The 19,759-nt window shown below is 36.1% G+C and overlaps 1 protein-coding gene across 1 annotated transcript in view; it reads left to right on the top strand.

The window, feature by feature from the left end:
• Positions 1-631: 631 nt before the first annotated feature.
• The window catches only part of LOC131168681 (transcription factor MYB1-like), a 35,116-nt gene continuing 15,988 nt past the window's right edge, over positions 632-19,759 (top strand). The window contains exon 1 of the mRNA XM_058128305.1: positions 632-1,151. Within this exon, the coding sequence (XP_057984288.1) occupies positions 809-1,151 (343 nt within the window). The 5' untranslated portion in view covers positions 632-808. The remainder of the gene's footprint in view (positions 1,152-19,759) is intronic.

The following is a 19,759-nucleotide window of genomic DNA, read 5'->3' as shown; positions in this document are numbered from 1 at the left end:
TTACCTAAAAGGTTAAGCTGTTAGGTTGTGGGTCAACAATGTATATCAAGCTTTAACAAAGGGAATGAAATGAAAACTTATATTACTAATATTTAAGTTATAAAGTTGAATTCCATTTTATTTCATTCTATACTTGCATATTAAGTAAATTTAGTATGCTTGGATATGTATGTTTTTTTTTTGGTATTGACATAAAATTAGTACGTTTATCTATAAAATAATAAAAGTTAGTGGATTTTTTTTATAAAGTGAATATATTATTGTTAACAAAATTCAAATAAAAGGCTAACATAATCTTCAGTCATATCTAATATCTAGTTTTATAAAGGCGATTCCTTAGATATCATTTTTCACAAATATTAAGTTTATTCTTATATAAATATCTTTTTTTCTTGAAAGAAATTAACAATTAAGGATATAAATTTTAAAAAGAAAATTTCTTTTAAAATTCATCATATTTATTTTCTACCTAAATATCTTCTATATGTCCTTATAATTTGTTAAAATTATTTTTAAAATAAATTTAAATACTTTTCAACTCTTAATTATTTTCTTTATAAATATTTTTTAAAATAAATATAATTTTAAAAAAAAATACCCACATTATATGTGTCCATGGCTGATAAAAATTAGGTTTCAACTCAAAAAAATTGTTCCATAGATAAAAAGGAAAGCGAGCCCCAAAGTTAAACACTTGCCGTATAAAATCGGCTCAGGCTTCCGTTGTCTTTCACGAGCAGCGTGCAGTTTGGCGGGAAGAAACCGTACGAAAACCGCGCATAAACCCAGAGAAATCACAGCAGAAGATATGGGGGACACAATCCGCTCCACAGAAGTCGTCGTCGACGGCGCCGCTGCCAACGCCGGAGTCTGCATCGAAGCTGGCGGCGGCGATGGCGAAAGTGGCGCAGATTTGGTGGACGGAAACAGCGGTGGAAGCAGCAGCAGCCAAGGAAGCAAGGGCTCAGGGGACAAAGTAAAAGGGCCTTGGTCTCCTGAAGAAGATGCGATTCTGAGTCAACTCGTTAGCAAGTTCGGGGCGAGGAATTGGAGCCTGATTGCCCGAGGGATCGCCGGACGATCCGGCAAGTCTTGCCGGCTCCGTTGGTGTAATCAGCTCGACCCCGCCGTCAAGCGCAAGCCTTTTACAGGTACTCTTTAGCGCCCGATCGAACCCTGCTCTTATTTTTTTCTTCTTTGTGCTTCTCCTATTGTTATTCAAATTCTGATCTTCTTGATTTTGCATCCAGGGTTAAACATGAATATTATACTGTGTAATGAGCTTCTCCTTTTGATACTTGGTTGAATATTTATATTATTTGTTTTGCATTGGGCTCGATTAGATGATTTTGTAACTCCTGTTTCTGTTTCTCATTTTTGTACTGTTTGAAACTACGAGGAACATCCTGGGATTTGGCTTTTAATTCCGGCCTTCAGTTCATTTCATAGTTCCAAAGAGTTGTATCATGTTATTTCAAAGTAGAAATTGGTAGCACAGAGAACATGATTAAATTGTGCGTTGAAATTCTCACTGCAAGTATCAGAAATAACAAAGATAATTGGTGTAGGTTATCAAAGAAATTGTGTAGTTTTCCGCTAACCCTCGACGGTTTCAATATACTCTTCAACGGTTTGAGACAGAATGTTTGTTGTGAGAAAACCGTCGATGGATTACTGCAAACCGTCGACGGTTACGCCTATTACTGAATTTTCGAGAATATTAACAGTTGAAGATTGCTAATATCTGATAGTCTGCGGTGATATAGGATTTTTCAGTTGTATTACTTGAATATTTGTTTATATTTGATAGTCTAGGATCTCTTTGATTTAGTATTTAAATATTTTTAAATTTGTAACAACTATACCTTGTACAAGTCCTATATATAGGACATCTCTACATCAATTAAATAGTCTTGCATTTTCTATATCGTATCAAAGCACTTTCTCTAACGAGCCTTTTTTTTTTCCTAATGACTGTTTCCTCTGAGTCCGTTATTGTCAACACTCTCGAGCTTCCTGGCAGTGACAACTCTCCTCTTATTGCCATAAATGCCGGCTCCCAGCTTCCTTTGAAGCTGACCCCTTCCAACTTCCTTTCTTGGTGCGCCCAATTGATGTCATTGCTTATTGACTATGACCCCCAGGGCTATCTTGATGGTACCACCGTATGTTCGTCATGAACCCTTTCTACCAGCACCTCCTTTGCCGGTTCATCTTCTGTAGGTGTCTCCAATCTGTCTTTCTAGCATTGGTTTCGGCAACATAAGTTGATTCTTCACGCCATCCTTGCATCCTTGCAACATAAGCTGATCCTTCTAGCGTTGTCACTTTGTGTGAAAGAGTGGGTCATTTGGCCAAGACTTGTTACTCGACTTCAGGAGTGAAGTTTGTAAATTGTGCCGCGACCAATGCATCCATCGACAAAAAGTGGCTGGTGGATTCCGTTGCTTCTCACAACATCACCTCTGATCTTGCCAATCTCTCTATTCACTTAGAGTATGATGGCACAAATGAGGGCGTCATTGGCGATGGCTTAGGTTTGTGAGTCACACATGTTGGTTTTATGTCTCTTGCCTCTTCCTCGAAGCCTTTTAAATTGACTAATACTCTTTGTGTTCCTAACATTCACAAGAACTTAATCTCCGTTCACAATTTCACTTGTAGCAATAATGTCTATCTTGAGTTTCACCTATTTTATTTTCTCGTGAAGGATCGGAGCACGGGGGTGACTCTTTTTTGCGGTAAATGTCAGGATGATGTCTCTCCAATCCTGATGGCGTCATCTGCTAAAGAGTCTTCTGTTTTAATACTTGTTGGTGAACGAACAATAGCTGACATCTGGCATAGACGACTTGGGCATCTGTCAAATAAAGTAATTGATTTTGTTATTCATACTTTTTCCCTTCTAGTTGTAGTGTCTTGTGTCTCTTCATCATCTATTTGTAATGCTTGTCAATGCAATAAAAGTCACAAGTTGCCTTTTTCTTCCACTTCTCTTGTTAGTACTCATCCCTTTGAATATATTTATACTGATGTTTGAAGGCCTACGACTTCCACTTCACTTGATGAGTTTCGGTTTTATGTCTTGTTTGTTGATTACTTTACTAAATATTGTTGGTTGTTTCACATTTGACAAAAGAGTGATGTTTGCAACATTTTCTGTAAATTGAAAGAGCTACTTGAAAAAAAATTTGGTTTTCTTCACTTGCCACATAGGATTTTCTTCAGCTTCAAGATGGCTCTTCTCCTGTTGGTCCGATTGAGTACCGCTGAGTTATAGGAGCTCTCCAATATCTTTCTCTAACTCGGCCCGATATTGTCTTTCTGGTCAATAAGTTGGCTCAGTTTATGCATAGACCATCTCAGCTTCATTGGACCACTGCCAAACGCGTTCTACGATACTTGAAGGGCACTCTTCATCATGGCATCCTCCTCAAGCGCACTGAGAATTTCACTCTTCAAGGGTTCTTTGGTGCTGGTTGTGCCGGTGATAGGGATGTCAGATCCTCCACCTCTGCTTATCTTATGTTTTTGGGTGATTGTCCTATTTCATGGAGCACACGCAAGTAGCGTGCTGTGGCTCATTCCTCCATTGAGGCGGAATATTAGGCTCTTGCTTCAGCCACCTCTGAGCTTGTTTGGATTCGTTCATTGTTTCAAGAACTCGGTATTCCGATTACTAAGCCCCCCACATTTGTTTTGTGATAACATTGATGCTATTGCTATTGATCTTCATTTCATTCGTGATCTAGTCACCAAAGGTTTGCTTCAAGTCTCTCATGTTAGCACCCACGATCAACTTGCAGACCTCTTGACTAAGGCTCTATCCCGTCACAAATTTCACTCTTTGTGCTCCAAGATTGGCTTAACTGATGGCACACCTATCTTGAGGGGGCATATCAAGGAATTTGTGTAGTTTTCCAGCTAACCATCGACGGTTTCAATATACTCTTGGACGGTTGCTTCGACGGTTTGAGACAAAATGTTTGCTGTGAGAAAACTGTCGACAGTTATGCTTGTTGCTGAATTGCCGAGAATCCTAGCTGTTGAAGATTTGCTAATGTCCGATAGTCTGCGGCGATCTAGGATTCTTCAGTTGTATTACTTGAATATTTGTTTGTATTCGATAGTCTAGGATTTCTTTGATTTAGTATTTTAATACTTTTAAATTTGTAACAACTATACTTTTAATTTTCTTTTAAGATATAAAGACTTAGATTAGCAGAGAGGAATGGGCATGCTAAGTAATTATTCAATTGCACATAATTTATTGGTATAGGGTTCATGCTTTATCATAATCCATAGTTTATTGAGGATGGCTGCTCAAGATCATAATGCTAAATTACCATTACAAGAACTATAAAACTTTGGATAAGAAGCAACTTCATGCTCAGCAGGACTTAGGAGTGTTATAAGGTGCATCTCTTTAAAGCTTTCAACAGAAGAGTTCAACCTCATTCATTTCAAGTAGGAGATGAGTCATGGTGCTTGCTGTGCATGTAGCCATCAACTTGAAGCATCAACATAAATGCTTCACTCCAACAAGGTTGTTTCCCACAATCCTACTTTACCAAAATAATCTTGATCCTAATGGAATCGCAAATTGGTAGGATTGGAGTAGGATAGTGTTAGGATCATAAAACTTTTGTATAATACTTTATATTTTTAAATTTCAATTGAACTACCTATACCATAGTCTTGGTGTTTGTCTTGTATAAGGATTGGGAAACATAGGATGTGAGTCAGTTGATCTTATATAAACAAAATTATGGATTGAAAATTTTTATTTTTATATTGATGTTCATTAAGTGGTTCAAGCATCAAACATCAATATTTAGGTTGAGGATATGTGTAGATATTTTACACACGAATATATTGGATGATATAAATAATGATCATGACCATGATTTTGATGGACTTGATACCCATGATAATCTTAATGATATTGATATTTTTTTGATAATTATTAAGTTGATTTTAGATCTTCATGTTGTATAGTTGTTTATTGATTGATTTGTGTTAAAAAAATTGTTTTTTTCCTTTTTCTTCTATAAGTATTTTTTTTCCTTTTTCATTGTAACATGATTTGATCAAGTTAAGAATGCAACAATTGAACACTTGATCTCTTTGTTACATTAAGGCTCTACCTTATAAGCTACTTGTTATTTTCCAAGTCTTGAAATTTGTAATATCTACAACAACAACAAAACCAAGCCTTAGTCCTACTAAGTGAGGTCGGCTATATGAATCATTTTCCGCCAATTTATGTGATCATGGACCATTTCTTTTAATAGATTCAAGGATATTAAATCCTTACTCACTATCTCCTCTCAAGTTATTTTAGGTCTACCCCTACCCCTACCCCTACCCCTTCTACTGCCCCCCCACAGTAACTAAGTCACTCTTTCTCAAAGGTGCACTATAAGGCCTACGTTGCAAGTGTCCATACCATTTGAGTCGTCCCTCCCTTATCTTATCTTCTATAGGAGCTACACCTAACTTGCCACGAATATGTTCATTCCTTAATTTATCTTTCAATGTTATACCACTCATCCATCTAAGCATCCTCATCTCGGCAACTTTTACTTTTTGGATATTATGTTTCTTTGTCGCCCAACATTCCGATTCATATAGCATGGCTGGTCTTATAGCTGTCCTATAAAACTTCCCTTTCAATTTTAAGGGTATTCTACGATCACATAGCATACTTGAAGCACTTCTCCATTTTACCCAACCTGCTTTAACTCTATGCATTACATCATCTTGAATTTCTCCTTCAGCTTGTATAATAGATCCAAGGTATCGAAATCTACAAGTGCTACTTATTTCTTCATCATCAAGTTTAACTTTGTCTCTAATATTCCTCCTATCATTACTAAAATTACATTTCATATATTCTGTTTTATTTCTACTTATCCTTAAGCCTCTAGATTCCAAAGCTTCTCTTCATAATTCTGACTCAGTCTCTACTCCATCCCTAGTTTCGTCAATTAATACAATATCATCTGCAAACAACATACACCATGGAACCTCCTCTTGAATACTCTTAGTCAATTGGTCTATCACTAAAGAAAAAATATAAGAACTCAAAGCAGATCCTTGATGTACACCTATGGTAATTGAAAATTCTCTAGTTTCTCCATTTATAGTCCTTACACTAGTCATTACTCCATCCTACATATCCTTAATGACATCGGTACACCTACAACATATACCCTCTTTTTTTCTAAAACCCGCCATGGAACTTCCCTAGGTATCCTATCATATGCTTTCTCAAGGTCAATAAATATCATATGCAAGTCCCTCTTCTTTTCCCTAAACTTTTCCATTAATCTTCTTAAAAGATAAATAGCTTCTATGGTAGATGTCCCAGGCATAAAACCAAATTGATTTTCTGAGATATTCGTTTCTAATCTTAATCTTTGTTCAACAACTCTTTCCCATAGTTTCATCGTATGACTCATAAGTTTAATTCCACGATAGCTATTACAATTTTGAATATCTCCTTTATTTTTATATATAGGTAATAAAGTGCTTTTCCTCCATTCATCTGACATTTTCTTAGTTTTTACAATTGTATTAAATAAATTAGTTAACCATATAATTCCGTTATCACCCAAGCATTTCCAAACTTCAATTGGGATGTTATCTGGTCCCATAGCTTTCCCATTTTTCATCTTTTTTAGTGCAAACTTAACTTCGTTAACTCTAATTTTGCGAATAAATCTTATATTTTTAGTCTTTTCCTTATTTGACAACTCTAAGTTTAAGCCTTCTATTTGGTTTTCGTTGAATAACTTACTAAAGTAATTTCGCCATCTTTCTTTAATATCTTCTTCGTTAACCAAGACAATATCATCCTCACTTTTTATGCTTTTTACATTTCATAAGTCCTTGCTCTTCCCTTTCTCTAGCTTTAGCAAGTTTAAATATATCTCTTTCCCCTTCTTTTGTACCTAATCTATCATACAAATTATTAAATGATCTATATTTAGCTTCACTAACGGCCCTTTTTGCATCTTTTCTTGCTTCCTTATATTTTTCAAAGTTATCTCTATTTCAACATTTTTGCCACGTTTTATATCAAATTCTTTTTGTCTTTATGATTTTTTGTACATCTTTATCCCACCACCAACTTTCTTTGCTATTCGAGAATCTTTCCCTTGATTCACCTAAAATCTCTTTTGCTATCTTTTTAATAGAACTAGCTAATCTATTCCAAAGAGTATTTGTATCTATCCCATCCTCTAAGGTCCAATCCCCATCTTTGATCATTTTATCTTTAAATTTTATTATATTTTCTCCTTTTAGGTTCCACCATCCAGTTCTCCTACACTGGTTTATTTTATCCATTTTCTTCCATTTTTTAATACATATATCTAACACTAAGATTCTATGTTGTGTGGTTAGGCTTTCACCTGTAATAACTTTACAATCCTTGCATGATAAACGATCTACCCTCCTAGTTAAAAAAAAATCTATTTGACTTCTATTTTGTCCACTTTTAAAGGTTATTAAGTGTTCTTCTCTCTTCTTAAAGCAAGTATTCATTATACTAAAATCATATGACATAGCAAAGTCTAAGATCATCTCCTCTTACTCATTTTTGTCTCCATATCCATATCCTCTATGTATCCTCTCATAATTTTTATTATCTCTTCCAACGTGTCCATTCAGATCTCCTCCTAGAAATATTTTCTCAGTGCTGGTATGCCTTGTATAATACTATCATATCTTCCCAAAATTGTCTCTTAAGATTTTCTGCTAAGCCAACTTGAGGAGCATAAGCACTAATGATATTTATTATCTCGTCTTAATACCATCTTGATTTTTATAATTCTATCCCTTACTCTAGTTATATCCACAACGCTATCTTTTAAGTTTTTGTCTATAATAATGCCTACTCCATTCTTATGTTTTTCTTTTCCCGTGTACCAAAGTTTAAATCCTGATTTATCGATTTCTCTAGCTTTCTCCCCCACCCACTTAGTTTCTTAAAGGCAAATTATATTAATTCTTCTTCTAATCATTGTATCCATAATTTCCATGCTTTTACCCGTAAGTGTCCCTATATTCCAAGTTGTTAATCTAATCCTAGTTTCTTGAACTAACGTCTTTACCTGCCCACATCCAGAATGATGCAAGAACCCTCGCATATTTGACACTGTACCTAGGCTCCAACATGGCGCGTCGCTTCAAGGCGACGACCTAGCCCACCCTGGCCAACTTTTCGCTACACCCGGGTGGTTCAAGTGCAACGCGTCGCTCGTAGGGGACGCCCCAGCAAATATTCGGTAAGGATTCATATCATAGTGATCTGATAAATTTTACGCTGGCTGTCAGCTACCTAACGCAACCCTCCTCCTTAACTCGGGCTTGAGACCGGCTGTGTGTGAAAAAATTAGGACATTAAGTGCATCACAGGCAGAGTTAAATTTGTAATATCTAAATTTCTAAAAAAGTAACCTATAAAATGCATTTTTATTTTTATTTTTATATAAAACCTTATGATCCTTGATCCAATCCGGCCTCCTAGTGATCCCACGTGGGAATTTGATTTTAACAATTTTGCACCTTGTTGCTAAGTTCACTTCTATGTGAGACGGATCATACATTGTACAAGACATTTAGACTAAAAATGTTTGCAAGTTGATTGACGCTAGATGGCTAAGGATGGACCCTATTAATGGCACGTTTTTGAAGTATTACCACACTTGCTCATACTTGCAAAAGCTTGAACTGTGAACAACACGTTTAGAAAAAAAGGGCCTCACCAAGCTGAAAATCTCAGACAATTAAAAAAAATGTTTCTAATCAAGTATGTTACAATTTCGTACCTTTTAAGGGTTAGGAACATACCTTAAGTTTAATCCAATAAAAAAAAAAAAATCCACCAATGATGTTGCGAATGGTTGAATTGCCAAATGTTATACCTCTTTATAAGTGGCTAAATTATTAGGAACACAAAAATTATAGTTAGTGTATAATGAATTGTGAAAGTTGCAGAGTTGCAATTTACACTTAGAAAAACTTGATGTGTGCTTCATGTAATAAACATTATATTCATATCATTTCAGAACAAATGAAACAGCAAAAATAAACAGTTTAAAAAAATTATTATGCAATTTTGTCTGTTCATTTTTAGGTATCTATTGAGTCATGATGATCCTCCTTCCTCAATGCCTGGATCTTTTCAGCATCTTCGTCAAGTTCCTAATGAGATTTTATTGAGATTATATTTCATGCTAAGCATAACTATGGCAGAAGCTAAGGATTCAACTTCATTTTGGATTTCTGTTTTCCCTATCTGAAGAGCAAATAATTTTTGGCCAAGAGATGATTGTTCCATATGTATGTCACTTAAGGTCTTGGCATGATCACTACATTGGTGATGCACTATAATCAGTGAAGACTCTTTAACAATTTTACTTCTTGAGCTTTGACAGCTCTCTTCACTTCCAGCTCATATGTTGGCATGTCCCCACCAAATCTATCCTCCACATGTAGCAAAGCATCCATAATGCCCATAAGCGTCAACTATTGCTTTTAAAGAAGGATGATCATCTAGGAGTTTCTTAATGTTTGCGTATATGAAAGAAGCTTCCTCGTATATCTTTCAGAAGCATTTAAGAGTATCTTGTTCAAAAAACCCTCTTCTGTTCCTCAAGTTAAAGAGGCAAAAATTTTAAAGTATTGTCCAGGATGGTCGGACAATGTGGAACTTGGGCCAGTCCATTATGTTTCCTCTGTGAGATATTGTCCTATGCTTCAAAGTAGGTTCTTTGGAAATGTTTTCATTAAAAAAAAATTGCAATTATTAGCTACATTCAAAAAAAGTTTCCATGAGGAATTTTCTGCATTTGGAGGAATAATTGGTGTGGTTGAAGCTTGTGCGCTTTGCTAAACTAAAACTTGCTTATTTTGCACAACATGAGTTCTCACATTTCACTTCAATTTTAGGCATATAGATTGAAGATTGTTTATGCATTATTGACAAGCAGCTCTAGCACATACCTTGCATCTTTGAACCTTATTGCCCAACAAAGAATTCTTGTTCCTTTACTTTCGAGGACAGCACACATTACCCTTCCTCTGTCATCATGGATTACAATAATCACGGCAATCAACATTTTTAACAAATGATAAATAACACCCGTTGTAGGGAAAACAAGATTATATTTTATAAACACCCAAAAAATGTTGGCAGCAAGACTAGTACTGAGAACTTCGTGGCAACCATTACTGTGATAGCATATTAGATTGCCACTTTTTCTAAAAGCTCAAGCTGTTAGGTCATGCTAACAATGTATATGAAGCTTTAATAAATTGCAATTGAGGGCTCTCTCTCATATATAGAACTAGGAGTTGAGAAGGCATGGGACTGCAATGGAAGAATTCAAGTGATAGTTGAAGGGTTGTGGGACAGGTGGGCTTTTTTGGTGAAAAGGGCTTTCGTTGGTGGGAGATTTCAGTCATACGAATTGGTGTTTGATGATAGGCTCCAGTGTTTGACGATGGTGGAATAATTGATGGTGGACCTTGAAGGCATTGTGTGCTCTGAAGGGAAGTACAGCGAAGAAGAATTCCCAATGATGTCTAAGAAAGGCTAAGCTTTTTTTCGCAACTACATTTGAAACAAATCCACTCTTTCCTATATATATATATATATGTATGTATGTATTCATGTATGTATGTATTTTTTTTCCAGTTCATCTGAATTTCTCTCCCCTCTCCCACAACAATGAATATTTTTTTCCCATTTATATGTATGTATGTATGTATGTATGTATGTATTTTTATTCCCAGTTCATCTGAATTTCTCTCCCCTCTCCCACAACAATGAATATTTTTTTCCTGCTACTACATCTTTCTGCTACCTTGCTCTGTTGTAGCTCAATTCCTTTTTCATTTTTTTTTTTTTTTGTTCTCTGGGCAGTGGACTTTGGGTTTTGAATTGAAGATGCTGTGTGTGTGGAGTGAAGGTTGTGTTGTGAAGTGGGTTAAATGCAATTTTGATCAAACTTGTCACTTAAATTCAAAATGGTCACTATACTTCAATTTGATGTAATTCATGCATTAAAATTTTGTAACTGTCCAATTTTTTCCAGAACCTGATGCTAATTAGGGGCAGTGGACAGGAGGTTGCCTTGCCATCCTTGTTAGCCTCCCGTGATGCCCAGTCACCCCCTTATTAACCTTAGCTTGAATAATTGAACACCCTAAATTCAAATCAAAAGCAAAAAGGAAGCACCACTGAGATCAGAGCCTTGAACAGAATGTGTTCTTAATGGGAGATGCATAAATGGCTCCAATTAGAAGGACAGATCATGGAAAAGAACCATGCTACGGTAAGCATTATATCTAATGTGACCATTTTACTTCCATTGTAACAATTCATTCCGTTACAAAATCCTTGAAACCCACACAAGTACACTGATAATTTTACTTTCATTTTTATTGCATGTGTTTTGGAATAGCAAAATAAGAGTATAAATTAAGTAAATTCAAAATTGCAATGCAAAAGTTGTTTAAAAATAAAAAATGGTTTGTCTTTTAGTAGCTGAACACAGGAGTGTTGCATAGAAATTCTCATTGGTATGTAAAATAAGAAAAGAATTTCAAAACCTCAATACTTTATTTTGAGGGTTAATTATTGTTAGAGGTTATATATGTCTTTTAGCATTATTATTATTGAGTGTTAGTATGTTAATTAGTGAGAGTTAGTAAGGGTATTATTGTCATTAGAATGTGTTTAATTTGTATCATAAATAGAGGGAGAGACCTATCTTCAAGTTAGGTCATCCATTTTAATCAAATCTTAACATGGTATCAGAGCAAGATCCTATCTAAACCCTATTTCCCACAGCTGTCGCCAGAAAACACCATTTTTGCAGCTGTTCTTCCCAGATTCATCTGCATCCCATACTAAATCATAAAACCAACCGTACATCCATAATCAGACCCCCTTGACGACCTATTCCACAAAATCCCATCGCCGGGGGGCACTCCACGTTCCCCCACGTGCTGGACAAATGCCGGCAGCGCCAACCCCATGCGCTGGTGCACGAGTGAAGTTCCAGACACTTTTTTTTTTTTCTTTTGCCATGCTGTAATTCCTTCTTTAGACTATATTATCAAGCTGTAAGGCTAGTTTTTTTGGCTAAAAAATTTAGCCTTTTTCGATCATGCACTCGCAGTATTCTTTTAATTTTTGTTCAGGGTTTGTGAAAGCCTCCTTGTGAGTTTTTTGGAGCTGTGGCAGGGTTTGTATGTTCAGTTGTGACGCTATGGCAGTGCTATATCCGTCGCTGAGTTGTTCTCCTTGTCTGTGGTTGCATCGGTGCTTCACATGGTTTGTGATTGTGCTGATTATTGATTGTTCTTCTTGTTTTTGGCGTGGTTGCTGATTTTTGAGTGTTGTGGTAGTGCTATATCTGTTGGTGAGTTGTTCACCTCGTTCGTCGTTTCGGTGCTTCACATAGTTTGTGATTGTCTCAACTAGTTTTGATTGTTCTTCTTGCTTTTTTTGGTGTGATTGCTGATTTGTGAGTGTTAGGATGGAATCTATGAATCCCAAAATTTGTTTCCTACATCGTTGCTACAAATAACGACTCAAAAGTTGGATGGAAAGAACAATGTTCAATGGTCTAAAGCTATTCAGATATATTTAGCAAGATTAGAGAAATCTAACTGCATGCTCCAATCTGATTCTTCTTATGAGAAGAGAAATAACATGTGGGTTCAGGAAGATGCCTTGATCGTTTCCCTTTTATGGAATTTGATGGAGCCATAGATTGCATTGATGTGTATGCATCTAGATACGTGCAAAGAAATTTTGGATTATGTCTTTTATACTCCAGTAACATTACACATATGTATGATTTAACCTAGGAGTACTTTCAATTACATCAAGGAGATAGGAGCATTGCGGATTATTTTGGAGAGACGAAGCGTATTCATGAGGAGCTTTACATCGTGCAACCTATAACTGCTGACGATTGTGCGATGTAGAAGCAGAGGGAGTACATGACAGTTCTTTGTGTTCTAGCAGGCTTAAGACCTAAGTTTGAGGTAGTTCGGTCCCAAATACTCAATAGTGCTGAGCTGCCACCATTTGTTGATGTTTATTCTCATGTCCTTCGTGCTTCCTTTAGCACGCATTCTCTTGCTCTTACTTCTGGCTCTGAGAGGATAGTCACAAAGTGGTTCTAGTTCTCTACCAAACAAATGCAGTGATTCGAGTAGTTGTAGTGGTAGAGACGAACGAGGCAGAAGAACTCCTTGCAAGTGCACTCATTGTGGATGGAATAATCATACTATTGAGCAGTGTTGGGATCTTCACAGCAGAACTTCACGTGTTGCCAATGCAACCACCACTGACTTCACACCTTTGGGGGCAGCCAATGCTGCCACCATTAACTCCTCACCTTTGGGGTCAATTGGGGGGCAACATACTGCCTTTATGTCAGAGGAAGAGTATTCCAAGTTCCAGCAATATCAATAGTCACAACAAGCTTCTTATCCTATTGCATCTTTTGCCCAAACAGGTAATCACACAGTATGTCTGTCATCCAATACTTCTCATCCTAGTCATTGGGTCATAGACTTCGTTGCTATTGATCATATCACTGGTATACCTAGCTTTTTCTTCACTTTTCAATATCTTGCAAATTTACCTTGTGTTACTCTTGCTGATGGATGCACTACTGCAGCCAAGGGAATTGGGACTGTAAATCCCACATCTTCTATTTCTCTTCCTTTGGTTTCATATATTCCAAGATTTCCTTTCAATCTTATGTCCATTAGCAAAATTACTAAGTCCATGAATTGTTCAGTGACATTCTTCCCAAATTCTATGGTTATTCAGGATTTGAAGACAAGGAAGATGATTGGCGGAAGGCGTGAAGTTGATGAACTCTATCACTTTGAGCTGCAATCTCCTTCTACCGCTTGCACTACTACTTGCACACATTTCCAAATTCATTATCGCCCGGGTCATCCTTCATTGGAAAAGTTAGAATGTCTTGTTCCTAGTTTGAATTATGTGTTTAGTCTCAATTGTGAGTCTTGTCAGTTAGGAAAGCACCATCGTGTTTCTTTTGCTTCCCAGGCCAATAAATGAGCTAGTCCTTTTATGTTAGTTCATTAAGATCTCTGAGGTCCTAGTAAGGTCGTGTCTAAGTTGGGTTTCTGGTACTTTGTAACCTTTGTGGATGATTATTTAAGAATGACTTGGTTGTATTAATAAAAATCGTTCTAAGTTATTTCATGTATTTTGTGCCTTTTGTTCTTTGTGTTATGAAATAAAGACTCAATTTGGTTTTCTAGTTTAAATGGTAAAAGTTCCTGAAAATGGGTGCATAGAGTAATATTGAGAACATAATACTTTTGTGGGCAAAAGGCATGTGTTGAAAATGTTGATGAATTGATTGATGATGAAAATTACTTTTATGAAAGTGATTATGGCATAAATGATGATGAGGACTCATATGGGGTTCATGTGGACCCAAATAAGAGACAAAAGATTAGTAAAACATGATGGTCATGAAGAAAGTTTAGCAGTTGTAGATGTTGGTATTGTTGCAAGTGAGTCAGATTGCCAAACTCAACTCTCTTTGCTTTTAACTATGGATGTGAGGCATTTTGTAAGTTTCTCAAGTTTGATGCAGATGTGGACATGGAAGCATCCTTGAAAGTGAAGGTGTAATCCCAAGAGGGGGGGGGGGGGTGAATTGGGTATTTTAAAATTTTATGCGGAAACGTAATTAATTTTAAAACTTATTTAACATGTGCTCTAAATATTTTAATCCCCACAGAAATCTATTCAGCAAACTACTATACCAATCAACAATCCTAAGTATGAAACCAAATCACAAGATTTACAATATTCTTAGCAAATTAATGTTAATAACAATATGTTCAACCACTCAAATATTTATGCTAGTATTAGAATAATTAATGAACCAATATAGTTCAATTTCAGCAGATTAAATCAAAGTTGAAATCCGTAGCTTTTAATCATAATAGGTATTCAAATTTTTCTTAGCATCCACAGCTCAAATTGAAAAATTCATAGCATTCCCAAATCAAATTAAATCATTCACAGCAGATAAATTCAATATATATGTGCTTGAAAGTAAAAAGATAAGGAATAAGAATGACACCGAGATTTTTTACAAGGTTCGGCAACGTGCCTACGTCCTTGCCTCAAGCAACCCGCTGTGAAGATTTTACTAAAACTCTTTGTTCAATAGGTGGAGTACCTCTCTCCATTCAATAGGTGGAGCACCTCTCTCCTTTTAGTAGGTGGAGCACCTATCTCCTTTTAGTAGGTGGAGCACCTCTCAAGTAAGAACACCCTCTTCATTGTCAACAATTCACACCCGAATAGTCAGATTACAGGTAAATCAGCAGTAGATTTTCGTACAATAATGAAACTCTCTCAAATAGCAGATTGTACACTCGAAATTTAATCTAATACTCTCAAAAATAAATTTTCTATGAAGCTCAAGAGATTGTTTGGGTTTTCTGGGTTTGAAAGCTTGAAACTTGAAGTAAAAACCAGAAAATCAATTCAGAAAAGAGGAACGGTGCACAGCAGCGTTTAAAGAATAAAATCAACGTATTTTCAAGAAATTGGGTTGCCCTAACATGATTAGGGTTAGCCTTATATAGCTAGGTTTGAATTCTGACCGTTTGCCCAAATTTTGGAAACAATGTCTTTCAAAATCGAAAAGAAATCGCGCTGTTTGAAAAATAAATCGTGCCCTTCGGTCGACTGAACTGGGAGTTCGGTCGCCTGAACCAATTAAAATCATGAATTTCGAACGGTCAAGTGAACTTTTGATTCAGTTTTCCCTGAACCTATTCAGTCAACTGAACTTTCAGTTCGGTCGCCTGAACCAACACTGTCTGGACTTTGTCAATAGCAGTAACCATTCGGTCAACTAAACCATAAGGTCAGTCGCCCGAACTCACTGATGCCAGACCAAGTTCTTCAGATTCGATCATTCAGTCGACTGAACATGAGCCTTGGTCCCCCGAACACCCTGAAATTCAGTGTTCTCTTTATTTTTTATTCCAAGACTCATTTGTATCCATTTGAAAAGATATTTGAACTTTGGAAAAATATTTTCCAAGTTATTAAAACAGGTCTCTAAGTCCAATCATTAATCCTAAGAGCTTCATAAACAAACATAAATTTGAGAAGTACTTACATGAGACTTATATTACATTACACATGGCATAAAGTCTAAGTCTTCATGTCTTTGAAACTTGATCTTCATCCAAGCTCTAGCCATTCTTCATTTTGCTTGTTTTCTTCATGGCTTTTAAACTTCCATTGTGTGTGTTGGATATAATGCCTATAAATAAACTTGAAAGCACAATTAGATTCCTTAGTTTGTTATTATCAAAACGAGATTAAGTCTTGTTAGGCCAACAATTTCTCTCTTTTTGATGATGAAAAATAAGGAGTAAAATGAAATAGCCTTGATAAGGCTTCCCCTCACAATAAGCATAAAACATAAAAGATAATTAATGTAGACATTTGTTCAAGCTCAATTGTGATTGAATTATCTCCTTTTCAAAAAAATTTCCTTGAAAAGGTATTTTATAATTAGAGAAAATTCTCCCCTTTTGAAAATACATATACAAGTTATTCCCCCCCTTTGGATATTCTCCCCCTTGGGAAAATACTTGGACAATACAAGTACAAGAATAACAGTCATTTTGTTTATTCTTCCCCTTTGGACATCAGCAACAAGAATATCATCAAAGAGTAAGCAGTATGTCACAGTCTTGCAAATAGACAATGAAATAGAAAAATCAGCATGCAGTTCACAATAACATGACCATCATTAGAAGGTCACAATCAACATTCAGTAGTTCAACATACATACTTAGTTGTCATATTCAGGGTAGAATTCATAAGAGTTTCCAATAGAACATATATATATCAACATCATCAAGCACACATAAAAGGCTATTTTCTCAACATATTTAGAATATTAAAAAAAAAATAAATAAATAAATAAAAATTAAGCAATAGAAAACTGTTTGTCAAATCAAAATACAAAATAAGTACCAACAAGGTACAACCAGATACAAGGATAAAATCTCTCCTAATCTGACAGAAAACATTCATCTAATCCTCATCTATATCATCACCACCTGAAGAACTCTCATCTCCATCATCCTTGTCATCCTCTTCTTCGCTCGAGTTTTCCTCCATGGGTGCTTTCCCTCTGGATGTGGTAGCAATACCCGTGTGACTCTCAATCGTGGTGAGGCACTGATTGATTGAGCGAAAATTTGAATGGAAATCTCGCTGCATACCATCAAGTCGGAATTCCATATGCTGGCGAAAATCCTGAAGAGTATCTAGGATGGTGGCATTATCAGAAGCAGCAGCTGTACCAGCTGGGGTAGATGGTGGCGCATGTTGTGGATCATCTCGATGTTCATGTTCATGTCCCTCCATTTGTACATTTAGATTATCTCTCGGAGGTGGTCTGTATTTGGGAATCCAACCAAGTACAGCAGCGTGATTATATCCCATTAGTTTTATGGTGGTTGATGAGAATCTATTTGAGGTTTTTCTCTTAATGAATGAAGTGGAAGGACCCGTTAAACCAAGATGGTAAAAAATTATGTTGAGAGCCCCTCCATAGGGAAGAATGACTCTACGAGTCTCTTCTTTAGCTATCATCCACTTAATAATTAGAGAGGGTAGATCTAACCATTTTCCAGTATACAGACATCACATCACAAAACAATCTAAATATGACACGTGATCCTTGGATCTGGTCATGCGAAGGATGTTATACGTGATGATCAGGTGTATAATTTTGGCTTCCAACGAGAGACTTTTATACGAAGGGGAATGACCATGATTATAGTGAGGCTCAGCTGAAACAAGCGGCAAAAATGTTTGGGGAGTGAATTCGTGTTCCATAATCCAAGTGGGTCCTACTCTTGGAGACTCAAAATCTCCATTGCAAAGGTGGAACCTCGTAGCAATGTTATTTGGGGTGAGTGTGAAAGATTTGGACATGACTTGGGTTTTGTATTGCTCACCCTCTGGTCCTAAATTTGCATAAAATAGACGTACCAAGTTAGGAAATATCCTGAAACCTAAGGTGTAGCTCCAAGAGAAAAAGGGGGGGGGGGGTGAATTGGGTTATTAAAATTTCTTTTAAATCCTTTTATGAATTCAACCTTTTATAATTCTTTTAAAAATTTCTTGACTTCTTTTAGTAATCACACAAAGGCTTAAGTCTTTTATTCAATCCACAACCACAACACAAATAAACAATCAATAAACTACTTAAATCAATCAACCACAATATAAGTAACCAATCAATATATGCTTTGCAATTCTTTTGGCAATATTTAGCTTGATTGTTTGCAGCCCTGTGTATATGAATATGTAAGCCCTGTAGAGAATGCAATTTGCCTTTCAATTGATAATTAAAATAACATCCAATCACTTTTTCCAAAATCAGAATTCAAATAAACCTTCAGTTAATAGGTTTTGGGTTGTTAACCAATCAACATACTCCCTTACGGTTTCCGCAAAATATTGATTAACCAACGTACCACCTTTCGGTTTCTGCAAGCCCAAGAACAAATTAAGTTTTGGTTTATTTAATTTTCAATACACGTTTTTATGATTGAAAAAATTACAACATCCACACAATTTGTATTTTTGCTGGAATTTAAAGAGAATAAGGGAAAGAGAGTGATACCGTTGTTTTTACGAGGTTCAGCTTATCCCCAGCCTACGTCCTCGCCTTAGGCAAACCACCTAAGGATTCCACTATACCTGTTCCTTTCCGGGTGGAACAAAACCGTTACAAATAACCTCTTTTTCAGGAAGAGAAATCTCTCCAAGCGACAACCCACGCTTGGTCCAACGATCCAAATCAATCTTGAATAGTCAAAGAACTACTAAATAGAAGTAAGGATCTGCGTACAAGAACACTCTCAAAATAGAGCAAATTTGTAAAAGTTAGAGCACTTAATATACTTCAAAGCAAATACTAAATAGAAAATATGAAGTTCAAGATTTAGATGTCACCAAAGGTTCTTTCTTATAGATAGAGAAAAATTTAGTTGCAAATCAGAACCAAGGCTCTTAATGAATCAGCAATTTCGTAGAGTTCTCCCTGCAAGAGTGTAAGCACGTATGGATTTAGGAGAGTATGAACGTAGAATGCTTTATATTGCTTTTACATATATTTTCATTGAGTAAGGGAGGTATTTATAGACTCTTTTGTGGAAGAGTTTCCTTATTTATCAAGTTGACTTGGAGTGTTTGGTCAATATCACAAAAGATTTGAAATCCTAGAATTAATTTTGAAAAACTTCCCGTTTACTTCGAATTTCAAAAACTCCGTGGAGTCAGTCGGCTGACTCACTCAACTGGGTCAAATTTTGTGTAGGTTAGTCGGCTGGACAGGCAGCTGACAGCGTTCTGTCTGTCCAAAAATTATTTCAATAAATAGTCAGTCGGTTGACTGAACACAGTTCAAAAATGGTTAGTCGGCTAGACGGACTAGGGTGTCAGTCGGTTGGGCAGGTTTTTCATTCTTTATGCTTGTCAGTCGGCTGGCTGAACTTAGTTCAAAAATAGTCAGTCGGCTGGATAGACCATTCTTTTTCAAATATTTTCATTTTTGATTTTTAAACTCTAGTTTATTTTGAAAAACTCAAATACAACTTTTTCAAAATCATTTTCAAGGGGTTTTTTTTTTAA

Source organism: Malania oleifera, chromosome 11, assembly GCF_029873635.1.
Source record: "Malania oleifera isolate guangnan ecotype guangnan chromosome 11, ASM2987363v1, whole genome shotgun sequence".
In the NCBI taxonomy this organism is placed as follows: Eukaryota; Viridiplantae; Streptophyta; class Magnoliopsida; order Santalales; family Ximeniaceae; genus Malania; species Malania oleifera.
Note: the sequence above shows the minus strand (reverse complement) of the source record. Positions and strands in the feature narration are given on the sequence as shown.